Source organism: Populus euphratica, unplaced genomic scaffold (assembly GCF_000495115.2).
Source record: "Populus euphratica unplaced genomic scaffold, PopEup_1.0 scaffold131.1, whole genome shotgun sequence".
Taxonomy (NCBI): domain Eukaryota; kingdom Viridiplantae; phylum Streptophyta; class Magnoliopsida; order Malpighiales; family Salicaceae; genus Populus; species Populus euphratica.
The window spans coordinates 343,905-364,607 of record NW_011500004.1 but is presented as its reverse complement, the minus strand read 5'-3'; the positions used below and the strand labels follow the sequence as shown (position 1 = coordinate 364,607).

The window sequence follows — 20,703 nt, the reverse complement described above, 5'->3', positions numbered from 1 at the left end:
ATTAGAAAAAGAACAGATATTTGACATATTATTCTTTTAAGGAAAAAAGTCTTGTTCAAGGAGTCGCCACCTAGTATTATGGTCACTAGGAACTCTAACTGGTCAACAAAGATTCTATGGTACGGGACTAGTTATGTAAAAGAAAATATATTATCACCCCTTAAACATTCTGCCTGAGGCAGACTGCATTGATGATTTTGTCTTAAATTGCTAAATGTTTCTTAGTTTATGCTATGATAATTTGTTTATAATATTCCTCACTCTGGCGCCAATGAATATTCAACTACGGATACTTCCAACTCTAGCATTGGTAAATATTATGTAGCTATAAAACAAATTTAGATCAATATTTTTTTTATTCCTGACTCTAGCGCCAATGAATAAATAAATAAAAATAAGTTTACTTTTACACATGCACATATTTTTTATTTTTCTTTTTTATAGCTAAATAAAATAAAATACAACAAATAAAAATAATATAAATTTAAACCAGTATTTTTATTTCTGACTCTGGCGTCAGTGAATAAACCAATAAATTTACATTATTTTTATTCATGCATATATATTTTTTATATTTTTTATTTTTTCTACTTGTTATTTTATTTTTTTATTTTATTTCTGGACTGGGTTGGGCTGGACCCAGCCAGCCCGGCCCGGGTCACTCGCCCAAGCCAGTGACCTAGCTGGCTGAGGCACGCATGCGTGAATTATTCACGCATGCCGTGCATAGTGGGAAGGTAATTAAAATTAACTTCTCAGTTCTCACTATACTCATGGAACTAAAAATGAAAGGGAGCGAGAAGCTTACCTGGATGTGTAGGAACGAAGACAATGACGAAGGTGTGGTGGCTGGATGTTCTCTTCTCTTTTTTATTTTTTTGGTTTGTTTCTGTTTGTTCACGCCTTGTATAATCTTTGTCTGTTTTCTCCTTCCTCCTCCTATTCGTTCGTCTCCTTTCTGCTTCTGTCTATCCGTTCGTTCTTCCTTGTGCTTTTCTCGTTTTCTCTGTTCTCCACGTGTTATGTTCTCGGTGTTGTGCTTTTCTCGTTTTCTCTGTTCTCCATGTGTTCTGTTCTCGGTGTTCTTGCCTCTTCTTCTTTCTTTTTTTGCTTTCCCTGGTCTTCCTTTTCATTTCTGTCCTCTGGTTTTTTGGTCCAATCTTCCTGCTCGTCCCCTCTGTCCGTTTGATGAAGAACAGAGGACAGTGCTGGAGTTCGAATTTGGGTCTCTGTTTTTGTGTTGTGTTTTTGCTCTGTGTTTTTTTTTTTCACCATGTGCTCTTCGTCTTCCACCTGTCCTCTATTCTTTGCCTGTTTGTCAAAATCCCCTTCCTGGTTCTATTTCTTCCTCTGATTTTTAGCCCAATCCCTCTTTATTTTCTTCTCTGGTTCCTGACCTCCTCTATTTCAGTTCGTGCTCTGCCTCTCAGTTTTCTCTGGTTCTCACTACCTGGGTTTCTTCTTTATTCGATGTTCTTGTGCTTGTGTTTCTCCCTCTCATCTTTAGCTAACATATGATGAATAGTATGACCCAAAATGACATCATTTGACATGAAAAATGATAGATTGTAGTTTGGTCCCTAGTGTTTTGAAATGTATTAATTGGGTCCCTTAATCAAATAAATTTTTAATTTTACCATTGGATTACTTTCAATTAAGTCCCTGAATTTATTTAATTAATTAAATCAAACTTTAATTAATCCTCAAACTCATTAATTCTTCAATTAAAATTTTGATTTCATTAGTTAAAATAATCTAAATTTTAATTAAATCAATTTTTCAATTAAGCACTTGATTTAATTAATTAAACTAGTCAAGAGTTTAATTAAACTTGTAAACTTCCAATCGTGTTACCCTTAACCCAAATTTTAATTCACTCTTCATTTATTTTATTTTTACTTGTTTTTCATCATTTTTTTAAAAATAAAATAATAATAAAAAAAAAAAATAAGGTCAAAATTGGGTTATGACAATGCTTATTTCATCTCCTCTTTTCTCAGTTCCTCACTTAAAGACTCAATCTATATTTTGGCAAGCTTAGACATCTATTTGCTCAGTAAAAACAAAGACATATTTTTACTTATAGGCATGAATGAATGTGTTCTTTACCCTTTTCAACTTTTTTTTTATTCCCTCTTATATAAAAAAGCTTTATCTTCTATATATGACTAACTAATTTAGTTCAAGTTTTATGATAAACCTAGGTAGTATTAGTTATTTTTGTTTCCATGTCTCCTATTTTTAAAGGATTTAATTTTAAATTTTAAAGGTATACAAGAAAAATTGATCAAAAAATAAATAAAATACTGATGATAAACTTGAGGCAAAGTAATTTATGTTCAAAGTTAGTTGCATGGCCTTACATTTTTTACCAATAAAAGAGTTATTGACCTAGGAATCCATATCTTTCATGAACCGAGTGAGATACTTACATAGTTAAGAAGACCAATTCTCATCTTTATCATATATAGTGGGATAATTGCTAAAAAAAAGGCCGAACCATATTTAACCATCTACTTAGATAATGCTAGTATTGAAACCTTTAGTGGTGTTAAGGATACAATATAAGAATAGGTGGGTTAAGGAACAAAAATGTTCTTTAGTCGATGACCTTCAGTAAGGGTAAAAGCACTAAAAGGCTCTATGTTTTTTCTTTTAGCAAGTTTCATATTAGCATTATCTAAACTCATTATTCTCTTTAGATTCACCTATTTAAGAGTGGACACCTCTAGAGGTGGTTAAATATGAATCAGTGATAGATAAAAATCATTGATTGTATAAACCCACACTCTTTAAGAAAGTAGAAATATCTTATATAAGAATGACTCATACTACTTTCCTTGTACTTATTACTTTTTTTAAGAGCTAAACAGATCACCTTCTCTAGCAAGACTAGCTAGTTTAGAAAGGTCAATATTTTTAATGTCTTCTACAAACCAATACCATTTTTAGTACCAAATACAAATAAAACTAAAACAACAATAAAATTTAAGTATCATACCCATAAGATTATAGTTTAGCATCCATTCTCGAACTAAAAGGTAGATCCTATACATAACACCTCTTTTCCTAACCATCTCCTAGTAGTTTTTTCTTTATTATGCTATTGTGATTCAACAATTGATTTGTATTTAAAAAAAAAAAGATTCATCATACACACCATTCCATATAAAGGTACAAATCCTATATACTTAACCAGTTCTCTTAAAGGTACAAATCCTATATACTTAACCAGAAATCATTCCCTTCTCCATTATTTCATATCGTTGGTTTGATATATAATTATCTTTCAAACATGACTCTTTTTCTTGAATAAAAAGGTGTAGAATCAAACAATCTTCTACTTTCTCTTAGAACTTCTAATTAGTATGTAACAATATCTAAAGAGCCTAAGGGAAAAAGGACTACACCAAATTGTTTGCAAAAATTCTTAAAAATATATATTATGGTCCAACCATTTAAATGCAACTAATTAACATATAGGTTATAGTAATGGAATGTGTCTGTCATAAACTTGGTCAATGAAAGGTTGAAATTATTTTATAAAAAGCCTGCACACAAGCACATTAATCTTTGTATGCCATCATTTTGCCTTGGTTAAATGCTTGTTAATCCTATCTAGTGGATGATGATGATAATGATAATAAAATATCATATTTTTAAGTTTTTATTGAATGAGACTAGTCTCTCTATATATACCTCACTTGTATAAGTATCATTAAAGGGATTCCTGGGCTTTTTAACTCACATACACTTAATGGGTCTCATATAACATGTTTAATCTTGGTTGGATAATTGCATTGACTATTAGGTGTTAAAAAAAATTGACCAATCAATTAAACCAAAAAAAAAATTAAATGAAAAAACCAAATTGATAGAAAAAATTGAATAAACCGATTAAAAATTTAAAAAGCCACTTGGTTCGATTTAGTTTCTATTTAAAAAAGCTTAAATTGAACCAAACCGAACCGATTTGATTAAATCTACAAAAAAAAATAACTGGACCGTAAACACCCCTGATAACTATCATTCTTGTCTTTAATTAGTATCCCGACTCAACTATGCAAATAGCAATATTATCCTTCAAGAATTTACAGCCTTAGCATATTTAAGTTGTAACCTATGTTCGTGGTGAGCAAGAGTGTTGGGGATTTTTAAGATTATCATTTTATTTCTCCTGGAAGAAGTTTGTTGCTTGAGGTTGTTTTTTCGAAAGCATTTGCTGGAAAACTTGAATTAAAAGCCATCGAAACTCCCTACAGTTTCTATTCTATGCAGCTATTAGGGCAAAGCAAATATGTGAGGACCTGCGGCTGCTTGCCACAATGAAAGAGAAGAAAGAGAGACTAGCTGAGCTTGCTAGGTCGGGCTAATACCTCATCCATTATTAGCCAGATAGGCTCTTTCAAATCGGCCCATAGAAATTTAGACCTAACTTTAAAGAAAGGCTGACTTACTTGCAACGAAAAAAGGAAAACATTTAAAAAAAAAAAAGAAAAAAAAAAAAAAGAGGAACCAATGTGTTCTCGACAGACAGAGCAGAGGAAGGGAGGGCTTTCCCAGTTTATCTTTGAATGCGAAATCAAAAGAAAAGGAAATAAAAGGTTGCGAGGTTTTCCATTTATTTATTTTGACTTTTCTTTCTAATTCCGTTTAATTATATCTGCCCATCTATCTGCTACTTCACTATCTTCTGTTTAAATTTCCTTTTACCTTTGCTTTCGCTGCTTCTCTTTTGCATTTCCACTCCCACAAAAATTTAGCTTTTATTTCTTTCGTGTACAAGAATCAAGAATTTCACTTCTTTTTGTAAAATCTCCATTATCTAGAGGAGATTGTGCAACTCTTGCGTTTTCTTTCTTCATTCCTGTTGTTGCTTTACCTCAAGAGGTTGCTTATAGATGATGTCAACTTGGTGAAGTGGGTGGCTAGAGAAAATGAATTAAATTGTGGGTTTCAAAGTTGACGGTCAAATTGCATGCCTATTTCACATATGGGGCTGTTTCATTATGGCCTGATTTTGTATAATTTTGTGGCTTTTTTAATCTTTAATCCCTTTGGATGAAAAATGAGTAGCTATGGAACTAAATTTGTGAAACCTGTTCTTGTAAAGATGATCCTTTCATGTTTTTGTGTCAAGTTTGAATGATCTTGGATCAATTTAAGCTTTAGACCGCCAAGCCGTTCTTATTTCTGTTATTTGGGTTTTAAATTGTTAGTTGATACAATTCTTCTATTATTGAAAAGGATTGGTGTGTGTAACTTGGTTGAAAATGTTCGTAGAGTTCAACTAATCAAGTTTTAGACCATTTCAATCTGCAATTACTTCGAGTTACTCGGGTTCTAATCTGGTAGTTTGGATCAATTAAGCATGTGATCTTAAAAGTGACAGCTAACTCAGTACATATAACTCTTAATAGCGTTTGATTAGTTTTGTATTTCTAATTATTGCTTTCAATATTCCTATGTTCTTATAACTATGCACTTGCATTTTTTTCTCATTTAGATTCTCATTCGTTTGCAGGAGCCATAATGGGCAAAAAAAATACTTATAAGTGCTGATTGCTTTGATGGAATCTCCAGTAAGTTTTCTCACTTGTCCGTCGTAGTGATTTTCTTCATTTCAACATGCATGTCAATTCTTGATTCCGTTTAGCTGTTTATTCTTGATGAGAAAAAAAGAACTGATAATTCTTATTCCTTCCTTTGCTGGGAGAGGATCTTTCACTTTGCATGATCATTGAGTTTTGAGAGTACATAAGAGGCGAAGTTCAATGCTATGTGATTTTCTTTTGAGAGGTTGTGTGCCGACAATCTGAGTGAACCATGCTAATATTATGTGGTTTCTGTGTGTTCGTCTTGCCATAGTTCAATGCTGCATGTAATCTTGCTGAATGATTTTAAATGATTTGTTTCTATTACGGCTATACAGGATTTCCCTTGCAAGTATCACCATGTTTGAGAATTCTTGTTCCCTTAACTATTGCAGATTTTTCTTAGTTGCACAATGCACCCAACTCTGCTTATGGTTTTTCTTGATGCATTATTTCTTACATGAAGGAGCCAAGTAGGATTGGTGATCGTTCAACCAGTGATGTTGTTGTCCGACTCCGAACACATGAAGGCCGAGATGATTGGTTGTATTGCCATTCGTTTATCTTGATAGAAAAGAGCAAATATTTTGGTGACCGCCTTTCTGAGAACTGGCCTACATGCCAGATTCTTGACTCACGGAACTGTGTTGAAGTTTACTGTGAAGAATCAGACTTTGATCACCATGTCAATTTTCTACGACTTCTCTATGTTGTTATAGATGGTTCAATGGAAGACATATGGCATGGTGTGAAGAATGCCCTTGGCATTCTGCGTGTGGCTGTGGAACTTGGGTGCCCACAAATTGTTAATGCTTGTGTGAACTACTTGGAAGCAATGCCATGGGAAGAAGCTGAGGAGGATGAGATCCTAAAAATCATACCAGGCATGGGACCGAAAGCACAACCTATTCTTGCCCGTGTCCAACCAGTCAATCCATCAGCCGTATTGAGAATTTTTCTGTCAGCTATTAAATTTGCCACATCATCACCTCCTTCACCCATGAATGATCTTAAAACTACTGCACAAGAGCAGCTCGAATACATGCTGACTGAAGATGATGATGCCCCTCTGCTAACAGCTGATCAAGAGGTCAAATTTGAAGTAAAAGAATGTGTGAAGGGACTGTTCACCAGATTTAACAATATGCTAGAAGCTCTGTTATGTGAGCCTGTGGAATCAGCCAATGAGAAAGGGAAAATGCAATCTTTTCAATCATATCTATCAGATTTATCATGGGCTTGTCAGATACTAAATAAGTTGGAAATCATGAAGGAATTTGTCAATAGTTGGGTAGGCGCATCAGATAAGATAGTTCTGGTTGTTGAGCAAGCTAGTTCGGTAGCTGAGATTATTGAGACAAAGTCGAAGGTTATAGAGGTGGCAGCAAAGGTTTTAGAAGCAATAGGATATGGTAACGTTATTCTGCCTACTGCAAAACGGTTTCACATGGTCAAGGTTTGGCTTCCATTTGTGAGGGTTACCAAACCATTAATTGATTCTGCCACGACTAATGCCAAAGATGCTCCAGAACTTAAGATTGATGGTGAGCTATGGCAGTCCTTAGAATCCACATTTGTTTCTATGGTTCTTACACTGCCATCAGAAGACCAGGCAGAGATTTTGACAGAATGGTTAGGGAATGAACATATTCACTATCCAGACTTTACTGAGGCATTTGAGGTGTGGTGTTACAGGTCCAAGGTTGCGAAGAGAAGATTAGCAGACATATTGGGCAACCACGGTATGGCCAATAGCACACTTTGACCATCTGTTTTTTCATCTTTTTGGTAAGAATACTTACATCGTGCTTGATCATAAATCATTTTCGTATCCTTTGCGAAGATCAGGGCTTGGTTTAGAAAGTGTTGTGGACAAGAGGTTCCTAAACGGGGTGCACAAACTTTTAGCTTCTTGTCCGAAAGTGATTGCATTCTAAGGTTTTAATGAAGTAATGTTTAGGCTTCTGTTTGATTGTAAATCCATAATTGTGAATGTCTAGCGTAATCAGACTCGATAAATCTTCTGGGCTTGTGCTATCTTATTGTCCAATTTGCTCATGCCAATTTTCATTTGTTTATTTATTTGTTTACTAGATTATTTTCTAGTTAAAGTCCTGATGCTTAATCAATTTTATTTTCTACTCTAAGGAGAGGGAAATGGAAGTCCGCAGGGAATGCCTTGGTGAAAGGGCAGTAAGCTTAATAAATGTTTTGTACTTCATCTTAACATAATAAATACTTTGTAATATAATGCTATTCGCCTATTCCCTCCGTTGTACAGGGCAAGGAACTATCAAAAGAACATGATACATGATACGAGAAAACCTTATCCATGGTGGTCAATTGTAGGCAGAGGTTAAGGTCTTAAGGATATCAGTATCCTGGCCAAAGAGGCACTCCTTCAAAACAAAGAAACAAACATGGACAAATTTGCACTTTACGTTATTTATATCCATTAAGCAATAGTTTCTTCACTTCTCTTCTTCTATTGAGCAATGATTCTGGACTGTTTGGATTGGTTATTTTTGCATTCGGTATTGCACCTTTTGACTTTATTTTTCTACCCTACCTAGTCTTTCTTCAGACTTTTCTTGAGCAGAGGACCTTTCTGGGTTCCTCATCTAGTCATCTAATTTCCCAGCATTCATGCATCAGAAAACTATACATTTGTAACTATTGGTGACTTTTATTTGAAAATGTTGTTTGAATGGGACTTGTAATGTCTATGCTTCACTAAGCTCTCCCCTTGTAGCACTGTGTGGATATAAAGGAGGTTTTCTTCCAATGTATCGTTTCTGGATCTTGATTTGAAGAAAAAAAAAATTATCGTTGCTGATGTCTGCAGTCTCCCATTCTTTTATCTTCGTTTCTTGCGTGTAGCTTGCAATCAATTGAGTGTGTCACACTTCATACATGCTTCTCTTTATTTGATGAAATACACGATGACATCATGATTTCTCACAATCAATATACTACGTTGGTATACCCCAATAACTAACTGTTATGACACCAATCCATCTATCCATCTTCAGAACTTACAAAAATAATATACAATCCTCAACCATATACTAAATCCTAAGCTGTCTTAGAACTCAATGGTTCTATGCCAAGTATAGACCTATACTAAGTAAATTTTCTTCTTTCTTTACACTACCATGCATCTTCCTTGTTCCTTAGCAATACATGGAACAGTGAAAAGAGATTCTGAAGCCTCGGCCTCTTTGTCCTAATGTATCAGGCCACAAAGTCTGGCAACAGTTGTGCTATATACCTCTTTCGGTTCTGAATGTCAATGCTTTCGTATGCAGTTGAAGAGTGAGGCGTCGATGTGTTAAGGGCTCCATACTCATTTGGTTCGCCGATCTCTACTCTTCTTCCCAGTTGAATGTTTTGGTTAGGAAGAAAAGTTTGATGAGTACCTGATAAGGAGAGGTTTTCACAATGGGGTAGCCCAAGAGTGAGAGAGACACCATTGCCAGAAAACCTTGGCGTGAACTGCTCTCCATCAAACCTCCCAATTTCCCCTATTGGGTATTGCCCAAAGCCTCCAATGAAGTTGGTTTGGCCTCCCATGAATGAGTAGCCATCCCTACTCTGCCTCTCATCGCCAAATTTCATAGAAACCTGCTCATTGTTTGCCTCACCAGGCTTGATATCCATGTTAATGGATGGCACACTAGTTGGGGATTGTATCAAATCATGGCTTCTTGGTTTCTTTGGGCTCCCTTGTGTGATCCCGTCTAATTCTGATGACCCCATAAAGGAAAATCCAGACTGGTTTCGGAGATTTCCTCCAACAGGAGATGTTGAAGATGTGGGTATTGAGATTGCAGAAGGAGCATCCGGTGAATTGTCCAAGGACTTGAAGCTTCTAGTTTGATTTCCGTTAACTGAACCTTTCTCTTGCAGAACTGACCTTGAAGCAGCATCTTCATTGTGTTCGCTCTTGCTTGTTTTGTCGTCTGATCCATTCTGTTCTTGTTCCTTAATTTCCTCCATGTACATTTCTTCTACCATTGGCTTCCAAAGTCGAACTCGAGCATTTATGAACCAATTAGACACCTGCATAATAACAAACACATAAATATAAGAATTTCCTCAACTGCGATATGAATGCTGAGAAATGCAGGAGTTGGTTCATACCTGGCTCCTCGTGAGCCCTGTTTGTTTTGCGAGCATGTGTTTGTCTGAATCCTTGGGATAGCTGAAACATGAAAGGTTCACAAATCAGATATGAACAAAAACTAAAACCCAGGGATTTTTGTGGGATCGTGACAAACAACTATGATTATCTACATGAAAATAGTCATCAATAGGAAAGGGCAAAAAAAAAAAAATGTAATTCTTAGAATTCTGAGGGTGCTTACGGGTGGAGAAAGTGTTCGAAGAGCCAAGCACGGAGAACTGAAACTGATCTTTCAGGCAATCCTCTCTGGGGTCTCCAAGCATTGTGCTGGATCATTCCCAACTGCTGAAGTGCACGCTGTTGTCGAAGGTGATGATCGACAAATTTGAGCCTTGAACCTTCAATCTTTCCTCCTAAGCAATCTTCTTCACCTAGGCTTTTGTTTGCAGCTTTAATTTGACCTGTTATTGCATCTTTCAAGCACCTAAACTGCTTGGAGATTGTTTTCAATGCAAGGGCTGTGTATGTCTTTGCTGAACCAATTCCTGCTGCTTGCTCAAACGAGGAAATCACTATCTGCATCTGGTGATGATACTGCCTGTACCTCTGCTCCACCTGCAGATGATAAAAACAAAAATAAATCAAAATATCCCATTTATCTGCTGTGACAACAGAGTACATATTGAATTGAAATCCTCGAGACTCCCTCTGTTCCTATCTTGTGAAAATTGAAGTTCTAAATTTTAAGAGCATATAGCAAGGGTTCAAAAAGATGAGAGACTTGAAAACATTATGAGTTGAATACAACACCAGACTGAAATTCGGACACGATTTCCTGAGATGGGTTTCTTACAGTGATAGAGACCTAACTCAGTCCCGTGTGATCTCAGCCAATATTTTTTGCAATACAAACAAGAACGTTCCAAGAAACTATCCTGAGTTTCTTTAAACGAGCTTAACTAAACCTCACCGACACAAATGATCAGTACAAAAATTGAAAACAAAGCATAGTTGAACATATAAACTGCAAGTGCGTACCTCATCGAGCATGCTAATAAGCTTAGCCTTCTTCATCTGAATTTCCTGCCTCTCTGCAGTGGAAAGCTCCGGTCCGCGCTTCCCACTTGCTTCTCCTTCACCAGACCCTTCTCCGGTTGATGACTCTCCAATCAACTTATTGCTATTATTACTACTAATCCCGTTACTCTTCTTTGACAATTCACTCTTGATTCCATTACTATTCACATTAACAACCTCATCAAGTAGCTCTTCAGTGGCCTTCAAGTACTTTGAGCTCAACAACACCCCTTGCATAGCCGGTACCCCATTTGTCACACCCGAACCTGCTGACACCAACCCACCAGACACCCTTATATCTTCACCAGACAAAGCTTGAGCCTGTGATCCAAAACCGCCTTGCTGTTGTGAGGAGAGGCTCAAAGACAGGCCTTGTTGGGCGCGTGGTGTTTCACGCGCAGTCGATGTAGAGTCAATTGGATTATAAAAATTGTAATGGACACGGGGAATAAGTCCATGCAAAGCAGAAGCCTCATGGGAGTTAGGGTCCAAAGGGATACCAACGAATTGTTGGGTGTTCGATGGCGCGTGGCCCGAGAGGTGCGGTGGAGGAGAGAGGCTGTTGGCAGCAGCAGAAGCAGCGGCGTTAAGGAATACAAGGTTGTTGGATGGATGTGGTGGTGGAGGGGTTTCGGAGTATTGGACATAAGTAGGGTTCATAAGTACAAGAGTTTGAAGACCTTCCGCTGATGCAGCAGCTGCTTGGATTTCAGGATTCCCTTGAAAGTATGTCGCCATCGGATTGGTTTTCTCGAAAAACTATGTTCAGTCTTCTATCTACACTTGAAAAGAGACTACGTTAGTTATCAGCCTTCACATCCAAATATCAAATCCAAAGACACGTACAGACATAAATCCACACCACCGCTCATCTTTCAACATGCAGACAACCCATACATGTATAATTCAATGAGTTTTTTATGTTACCTTTATGAGAGTGGAATTTGTGATCAACCCATCAAAAACGAAGTGTTAGAAACAGATGGGATCGAGTTTTATAGAAACTGCGTTGATCTCTTCTTACTGTAAGCCTGTGAATCAAGAAGAGGATGCATGAGGAATCCAGAAAATATTGAAGTGTAGATCATCAAAGAATTTCTTGTGCAAATTCATTTGAACAAGATTTTAATAGTACGATCAAATCAAGATTTTAAAAGAATTCTTGTTTGTTAATGTTTATACGTTTCCATCTTCTACAGCTTGAATATCAACACAATACCAGAAAAAGAAGAAGAAAGAACTAGAAAAGAAGAGGGAAAGGGAGTGGATTAAGGAGAGGTGTTGTTTATATATATAGGGATAGAGAGAGAGAGAGAGATAGTGCAGAGATTGATAGAGAAAGAGAAAGAGAGAGATAGAATTGATTATAGTATTAGTTTTTATATAATTGGAACCTGTTGTGATGGAAATCTGAGTGTGCACGTGCTTCATGATCATCTGCACTTCAAGGGGAAAGAACAATTTTTCACTTACAATGACCTAAAGCCCGTGATTTTTGAGAGAGAGAGAGAGAGAGAGAGAGGGAAGTGTGTACAGTTGAGGCTAAAATACATGAGATAAGGAAAGGGGAAGACACTTGTACATGTGTGTGTTTGATATATACTTGAAAAACACTAAGGAGCACGCACACACAGCCGCCTGTTTCTTGTATGATCTATCTATTTAACAGTCTCTTCACTACTTGAGAGGAAAGACCTTTGTCAGACTCAAATCTCTGCAACTCCCTCTTTGAGAAGGAAAAGGAGTTGTAAAGAGAAAGATGGGGTTAAAAAGGCTAAGAGAAAGATACCCTTCTTTATTCACTCATATTATCCAAACATACAAGTATTTATGAGCCCCCATTTCATTCAAACAAAGGAAGAAAAATTTAAAAATTGTGCTAACAGGAATTCACTTGACTAGTTAATTCATGTGCTAGTACATATATATTGATTGTGTTCTTTCTTGATTGGTGGTGGGGGTACTGTGGTGTGTAAGTATATCTTCTATATCATTAGAGGTTGTTATCTATGATCAGTTCTGCTGCACTTGAGGACTCCATATATATCTTTCTCATAGTATGCTTGCAGAGACATACCCTCTCCTTCTCTTTCTCTTTTATGGCTTTTGAGTGAGGTACCTGCGAATAGATCAAAACAAGGGAACTTCTGTGATTTGACCTTCCCTTTTCATATCATTTGATGCCTTGGGCATCTTTGATGAGCCACAAGGAACCTTTTTCTTCTTATTTAGAGCGCGGGTCTGTGAGAAAGAGAAGAAGAGGAAGGTGTGTGTGTTGTGTATAAAAAGAGTGGAAAGAAAAACAATAAAAATTAAGATTTGATCGGAGGGTGTCGAAAGATACACACAATCAGCTGAAAAATGAGAAAAACGTCTCCCTTCAAAGACCCAAAAGCTTAGTAAACGAAAAATATAAAGAGATGATGACGAGAACTGTATGTGGATGGTGGAGGGGAGGGGTCCCTGTTGATGAATTCAATAATAAAAATATCTCCTTGTCCTCTTCACGTTTTTGTTTGTTTGTTTTCTTTATTTATTTATTTATTTTTCATTTCTTGGGTATATTTTTTGTGGTTGGATGACAGAGTTTGAAGATAAAGCATTTAAATCACCAAGGAACATAGAACCAACCACCACAGCACCTACTTTAATGTTCAAAAAAGCTTATATATATACTCAGTTATCTAAAATCTTAAACCACCGTCTCTGTGTAAGGAATATGTGTATATCAAAAACTCGTATTTATATATATATATATATATATATATCTGTGTGTGTGTGTGTGTGTGTGTGTGTGTATAAACATCAAAATATGAGAAATTCAATAGTGGAACAATTCAAATGCATGCATTTGCATCGAGGTAGCCAAAATACAGGGGCCCTGTCTACCCATAGGATCTCACTGCTTTTCTTTTTCCTTCTTCTGGGTGGGTAAAGCATCCAACCTGCTATCTAATTATTAAGAACAAATTAATTACATGTCTCTTAATTATGGATGAATTTTCTTGTATTTTCTCCATACCCTTTTCTGTCTTCACTATTTTTCCCATTATTCTTCTTCGAGCAACACCTCTTGGGAGGGGGCCTCCAAGCTACCCCGGTATTGGAAAATACAAAGCAAGGGGTCGATAGCTAGCTGTGTAGCTAGTTTTTTTTTAACAAGATAATGACTATAATAAATAAAGAAGAAAGGGTCTTCAGTGCAGGACCAGTTCATCAATTCTCAACAGCGATCTTTATCTCTTGAATCTAAGTCTGATATCTTAGATCAGAGAACAGTTCCATCACCATCAGAAACAGTGATAACACAAGAATATGAGTTTTGTGAAGTCAATATACAGGACTAGCGTACAAACAAACAAGACTCGTTCATGATGTTCATCAGGTAAACAATGTGTGTTGCAGGGCAATTAATGTATACATTATAGGGTTTATTATAACGTGAAAGGGGACTTGTGTGATTGTATTCAATTTCGAAGTCATCCTAGGATTCTCTAAAGAAAACTTTGTACGAACTTTACAATTTAGTTTCTCAGGCCTAACTCACTTCCAGTGGAAAGAAAAAAGCTGCTGCAATATGAAAGAGTGTTTTCTAATCTCACCTATCTGAAGTACCTGTTTGGGCAGTCAGGTACACCTTGAATAACCAGAGATATAAGGGTGGCAACTACCATGGAAGATCAGGTCCCTCCAACGTCTATTGATGCTGCAAGGTAATTACTATACAAATGATAATTAATATTTACTTCCTCGAAGGTAATTACTATATATGTCCCATGCGAGAGTATTCATCATAATTAGGAGATCTCTTCAATTTGAAAGCCAAATAATTCAAAGTGAGGATTGACATTGTAGGAAAGGAAATAAGTTTCTTGACAAAATTTCCTTGGAGGCACCCTCCAAATTAAGTCACTTCATTGTACAATAAATTATCAACTCCAAGTAATGTGCCAATAATTGTCCACTGAGTTTTTTAATTATTAAAATATATATAGATTGTTCACCTGGTCATTTGATAGTTCAACTTTATTTATATTTTTGGATGTTAGTTTGTTTCATCACACTATTATTAAATTATAAAATCATTATTAGAAAATTGATAAATATAAAAAAATACTAATAAAAATAATTTTGTTGATAAATTACAGTGAATTTTTCCAATTAAAATTTTCTATGAAAAATTTAGTCAGTATATAGTGAAAATTCTATCAGTATTTTTTAATATCAATGGAATAGTTGATAAAATACCGACATTGAAAATTTGTTTGTCTAGGCATTCTATCATGTTATTATTAGAAATTACTAACAAAATTGCCTAAAAAATATTTCATTGGCATTAAAAAGAATATAATGTCAGTGTTTTGTTTATTATGATCCTCAAGCCAGCAGTTGCTCGCCTATACAAGAAATTAATGGATTTTAATACAAATTTTGGATTTTAAAATACTATGATATCATTGGATTAAAACACCATATATTCATTAACTAAGAACCTCACTATTTATTTATATGCATTCTAAAGACATGGAAAATTTCAAAAGGAATAAACTATGTTATATTGAAATAAACTATTGATCTTATGTTAATGAAGTTCAAGTAAAATGATATGTTAGGCTAAAGAAACAAGTAATGTTGCATTCTCTTTCGAGCACTATCAAAAAATTAACAAATACAAATAGAAACACCGACATGATCTTCTGTTGATATATTGTGATGACCTTTACCATCAGAATTTTCCATCTTCACATCTATCGATAAACACCGACATATAAATTATGTTGGTATATATCAAGGGAATTGCAGTGGGAAAATAAAGAATGAAAAAAAAACAATACGATGACATGTAACTTTTACAGACAACATTATCGACAGAATTAACTAGATGGTAAAGTACGTAAATATGCCAATGAAAAAATTTCATTGGTATATATTGAGGGAATTACGGATGGTATTACAATGGAATTTAAAAAAAAAAAAAAACAAATCATACAGTGATTGAGGGAATTACGGATGGTATTACAATGAAATTTTTTTTTAAAAAAAAAACAAATCGTACAGTGACATAATATTTTTACCAACAGAATGACCAATAGAATTATTGATGAAATTATTTCATCGGTAATGTCATCATTAATATTTAATTTATGACTTAGTAATTGACTCTCCTCTCCCCCTCCCCTATTTCTCTTCTTCTTTATGCATCCCCTCTCCAATCTCAACAAAATTCAACCTTTCATAACAAATTTAGCCATCAAAACACTTAATTTATTAACATTCGTGCTCTTATTTGAATTTTATTAAGGATTTTTTATTTTAAGTAAGTAAATCTACCCCTTTTTATTTAAACTGAATTTTAAATTATTAAGTTTTTTGTATATTTTTATAGCATGTGTATTTTATTTGGATTTTTACTTGTTTTATATTTTTTTCTCATACAAATTTGTTGTATGGATTTATGATTTGTACATGTTAGGGTTTGTTTTAGATTTTCTAAAATTATATCTGTTTGTAAATTGATGAAACTTATGTTGAATTTTTGACATAGCTTATTTAACGAGTTCATTTTATTTTTCACTTTTATTGTCAAGTTGAAATTTTTGGTAAATGTATAGAAATTTTAATTTATATAGATAATTGATAATGAATTAAGAAAACTATTAAAATGATTGAATAAGTTTGAGTTAAATCAATATTTTTATAAATTTATTTAGTTAACACAGTTAATTAATACATGTTATCTTTATATAGGTATGACATAAGTAATGAATGATTGTTCATGGATGTAAAAAGATTCACCTTAAAGTTTGCGGAGGAAGAATTGTAGTAATAAATTCAAGGCTTTATTAATTATACACAATCTAATACGAGAAATATTAATGAAGAGGTTATTAGATGTTTATGCAAGAGGTGTAAAAATAAAAAGTTTCTCAATCCAGATGTTATAACAATGCATTTTTTACGACAAGTGTATATGAAGAAATACATGTGTTGGTATGGATATGGAGAATCATATGTTCCTCACAATATGGTATGGATATGGAGAATCATATGTTCCTCGCAATATCATGGTAAAAAATATAGTTGGGTCAACTTCTAGTTCTAGTAACATGTATGGAGTTTCAGATAACAATAGTAATCATTATAGGAATATAGTTATGAATACAATGAAAATGAATCAAGGTCATGTTGGTTAATGTCAAATCATAGATAAAGAACTTAATGTAGTCATGACTTGGTTTTTTGATCTTTTAAAAAATTATAACGAACTATTATAGAATAGTTGTATAAATTATCGATTGTTGCATAGGTGTTCACCATCAAGTTAAATTATGTGTTGAATAAAGTCAGTTATGACAGAATTGTTAAATGGACAAAAAGCATTTTAACAAAAGAAAATAGACTGAAAGAGAACTTCTATGTTATTAAGTCTATGATGAAACCCCTCAGTCTTGAATACTAGAAAATTAACATGCATCCAAGCTTTTGCATGTGGTACCACCTTGAAAATAAAGAGTTGACTGAGTACAAAACATGTTGGTATTCTCGTTATAAACTCATAACTAGCAGGGAAAAAACTCTTGTTACACACAAAAAACTTAGATACTTCTCAATCATACTTAGACTATAGAAGTTATTAAGGTCACTAAAGATTATTGTACACATGACATGACATCAATCACATAATGTGGTGGATAGAGTGATGGTGCATCCTTCTGATGATGAAGCTTGGAAACAATTTAATAACATGCATCCTCAATTTTTAGTGGAGACAAGAAACGTTTATCTTTGATTATGTACAAACAGATTCAATTCATTCAGGTTATTTGTTGCTTTTTATTTTTGTTGGTCGTTAATACTTACAGTTTACAACTTGCCACTAAGGATGTGTATGAGGCTGGATTTCATGTTTTTATCTTTAATCATATCTGAACTTAATAATATGGGTTGGAATATAGATTTTTTTCTTTGACCATTAATTGATGTGTTGAAGTAATTGTTGTCATCTAAAGCTTTAAGTTATGATGTATCGAGGAAATAGAATTTTTCGATAAAGGTAGCTTTGATGTGGGCTATCAATATCAATAATTTCCCAACTTAAGAAATGGTTTCTGATTGAAGCACGCATGAAAAACTAGCATGTCCATATATACGAAAAATAAGAAGGCATTCACACTAACAAACAATGACAAAAAAAAAAAACTTTATTGACTTTCATCATCGGATATTGAAGTATCTAAGTTTTCTGTGTGTAACAAGAGTTCTTTCCCTACTAGTTATGGGTTTATAACGAGAATGCCAACATGTTTTGTACTCAACTCTTTATTTTCAAGGTAGTACCACATGCAAAAGCTTGGATGCATGTTAATTTTCTGATATTCAAGACCGAGGGGTTTCATCATGGACTTAATAACATAGAAGCTCTCTTTCATTTTGTTTTCTTTTGTTAAAATGCTTCTTGTCCATTCGATAATTCTGTCATAACCGACTTTATTCAACACATAATTTAACTTGACAAACACTTGAACTTAATAATATGGGTTGGAATATAGGTCAAATTCAGAAAGAATAGAAAGGACTTCTTTGTTGTGGGTAGGTTTGAAATGGATGTTGCACCATTGCTCTTTTCAGGTGAAAAATTATATGATGTAGTGTCATAGTATGATAACATTGTATTTGGTTTTCAATCAATTGTCGACAATGTCTTTGTTTTCGCCAAAAAACACTAGGAAGTTTATTACATATACACTATTTCTTTTGAAAATAATCGTTCAAGTGTTGATTGGTTATTTGTAATGAAAACTAAACTTAGGGGTCGTGTCGAGATTATTTAGGATGGCAACAATGAATTAACTATAGGAAATAATGTCTTTCATATTAGTGAGTTAGTTAATTCATATCGAGTTACTATGTCCAATGATTTAGAAGAAAATTTAAATTTTTACATCGCTAAAAATATTTTTGTTAATATTGATGTTGAGGAGTTAAATGATATTTTGAGATCCAGAAAACATACACAAGTCAATGAAAATGATAGAGATGAAATCAACGTAGAAGATTGCGATGGAGATGAGGACAGGTAAATTAACAAAGAAGAAGACAATTCTAATTAATTTGCACAACATGAAATGTATAATGCCATAAATTATAATGTAATATTTATGGATGAAATTTACTTCACTTCAATGTAATGACAATTATGTTAATTTATTATTGAATGAAAATAAAATATTTATTTTATTATTATGATGTGAACTGTGTTATTGTGTCGAGTGTGCAATAATTTTATTATTGAAAGGACAATCTTTCAATATAAGTTTGTTTTATTTTTACAACAACATGTTTAATAATTTTTTTTAAAAATAATTTCACTTAATGAATGCAATTCCAAGTTTACAAATATTGAGGTTGTGAGAACAATAACATCGACGCTTAAATTATCGATGAAAATTCTATTGTTTTGGAGGCAAGTTTCAAAATATATTGAATGGAAACTACATGTCAATACATGGTTTTCATAATTTGAAGTTAATATTAAGTTAAATATGTTTTATATTAATTTGATTAGTTTATTCAAATTAATGAGTTTCTTTTTATAAATTTTTACTTTAAAAAAAAAATTGAATAAGATAAAGCTGATAATATTACTTACATGTTAAATTGTCAAAAAAAAATTAGTGATTTTGTTTTTATATTTTTTATATTTGTTGATATCTCTGTCAAAAATTAATAATGAAAATATTTCATTTTAATTTTCATCAAAAAAAATAATGATGAATTTTTTTTTTATTAATGTTTTGGTAGTGGCCCATTGACTAACTTTTTAGAGCTGGAATTATGGATGCAACCAGACTTGTGACCTTCCAAAGTCCTTTTCAAGTACATCAATTTACAATATTATCAATTGGCAAATTTAATTTACAAGACACATTGATGGAGGACTTAGCACAGATCATGTTATAGCTCTGCTATAGCATGGCATTGCTATGTTAATGATTTTGATTAAGAAAATGTATGCCAGGGAAGTTTCGATCCTGGAATCGAAGAGTAAAAGTAACCATGAGTGATGGTGACTTTAGATCGAATCAATCTCTGTTCTGATAAAACCTATTTTATGATATCTACAAACATATATTTGATTTTTTTAATTGTTAATTCTCTAAATTCTTAATTCAAGTCGATTTTTTTGTTATATCTAAATATATATATATATATATATCATGAAATTCACGAGTTAATGATTAATTTCAAGAATTAGATGATGAGAAAAACATGCCGACTCGAGATTTTTTCCATTAATCACATATAAATTAAAAAAATGAAAATAATAAGATTGAAATAAGAAAAATATGAAGTCCCTCTAATCAATTTTTTACCGCTCTAAATATAGCTCACTATACTGTGGTTGCAAGTGATACGTTGATGCTTTAACCTATGACGTATGACCGTACTGATATTATCGTGTCCCCATCCATTTTTAAAAAAATGCAAGTGGTGCATATCACATCAAACCTATCCCCTCCCTTCTGTGCCACCATCGATATACTCAATGAACTCTCTCTCTCTCTCTCTCTCTCTCAATTTTTATTTAAAAATATTGTAAGTTAGCAGGCGGCCTATGCTGCAATGCAATCTCTCTTTTTAATATATATATATATATATATATATATAGATGACACGGTGCGCTTTTTGTCGCTGGTTGTCTTGTTCTCAAATTTCTTATTTATCTTGCAAGAAAATGGTTAATCTTAGGAGTTTAATTTTGTATTTTTCATTCAAAAAATGTTTATTTGAAAACATTTAATATTATTTTTAAAAGTAAATTATTTTTCAATACTTGACTTTATTAAAAATAATATTATTTGAAAATCATTACTAATTATCTTGTGATGATATATATCAAATAAT

The 20,703-nt window shown here is 33.6% G+C and overlaps 2 protein-coding genes across 9 annotated transcripts; one reads left to right on the top strand and one right to left on the bottom strand.

Annotated features, from left to right (window-relative positions):
- Positions 1 to 4,469: 4,469 nt before the first annotated feature.
- LOC105141039 (BTB/POZ domain-containing protein At3g05675-like) lies at positions 4,470 to 7,672 on the top strand. 4 transcript variants are annotated; one of them, XM_011048122.1, is made up of 3 exons: positions 4,470 to 4,604; positions 5,525 to 5,582; positions 6,061 to 7,672. In XM_011048122.1, exons 2-3 carry the CDS (start codon positions 5,571 to 5,573, stop codon positions 7,357 to 7,359), a joined length of 1,311 nt encoding a protein of 436 aa, XP_011046424.1. In that variant the 5' UTR covers positions 4,470 to 4,604; positions 5,525 to 5,570; the 3' UTR covers positions 7,360 to 7,672. The 4 variants fall into 4 exon arrangements, with proteins under 4 accessions (XP_011046424.1, XP_011046426.1, XP_011046425.1 ...); XM_011048124.1 differs by having other exon boundaries at positions 4,470 to 4,612; XM_011048123.1 differs by lacking the exon at positions 4,470 to 4,604 and adding an exon at positions 4,621 to 4,949.
- Positions 7,673 to 8,491: 819 nt separating this feature from the next.
- Positions 8,492 to 13,235, bottom strand: LOC105141037 (BEL1-like homeodomain protein 1). Of its 5 annotated transcripts, XM_011048118.1 has the most exons (7): positions 13,146 to 13,235; positions 12,192 to 13,038; positions 11,725 to 11,828; positions 10,759 to 11,574; positions 9,962 to 10,335; positions 9,738 to 9,798; positions 8,492 to 9,656 (listed from the first exon to the last, which is right to left on the bottom strand). In XM_011048118.1, exons 4-7 carry the CDS (start codon positions 11,533 to 11,535, stop codon positions 8,829 to 8,831), a joined length of 2,040 nt encoding a protein of 679 aa, XP_011046420.1. In that variant the 5' UTR covers positions 11,536 to 11,574; positions 11,725 to 11,828; positions 12,192 to 13,038; positions 13,146 to 13,235; the 3' UTR covers positions 8,492 to 8,828. The 5 variants fall into 5 exon arrangements, with proteins under 5 accessions (XP_011046420.1, XP_011046419.1, XP_011046421.1 ...); XM_011048117.1 differs by having other exon boundaries at positions 12,192 to 13,232; XM_011048119.1 differs by having other exon boundaries at positions 12,917 to 13,232.
- Between the last annotated feature and the right edge of the window lie 7,468 nt (positions 13,236 to 20,703).

Coding starts and splice junctions, on each gene's coding strand:
- LOC105141037 (XM_011048118.1), bottom strand. CDS start 11,535: ATGGCGACATACTTTCAAGGGAATCCTGAAATCCAAGCAGCTGCTGCA. Junction 9,799..9,961: donor TTCGAACACTTTCTCCACCC/GTAAGCACCCTC, acceptor TTCATGTTTCAG/CTATCCCAAGGATTCAGACA. Junction 9,657..9,737: donor CAGGGCTCACGAGGAGCCAG/GTATGAACCAAC, acceptor GTTATTATGCAG/GTGTCTAATTGGTTCATAAA.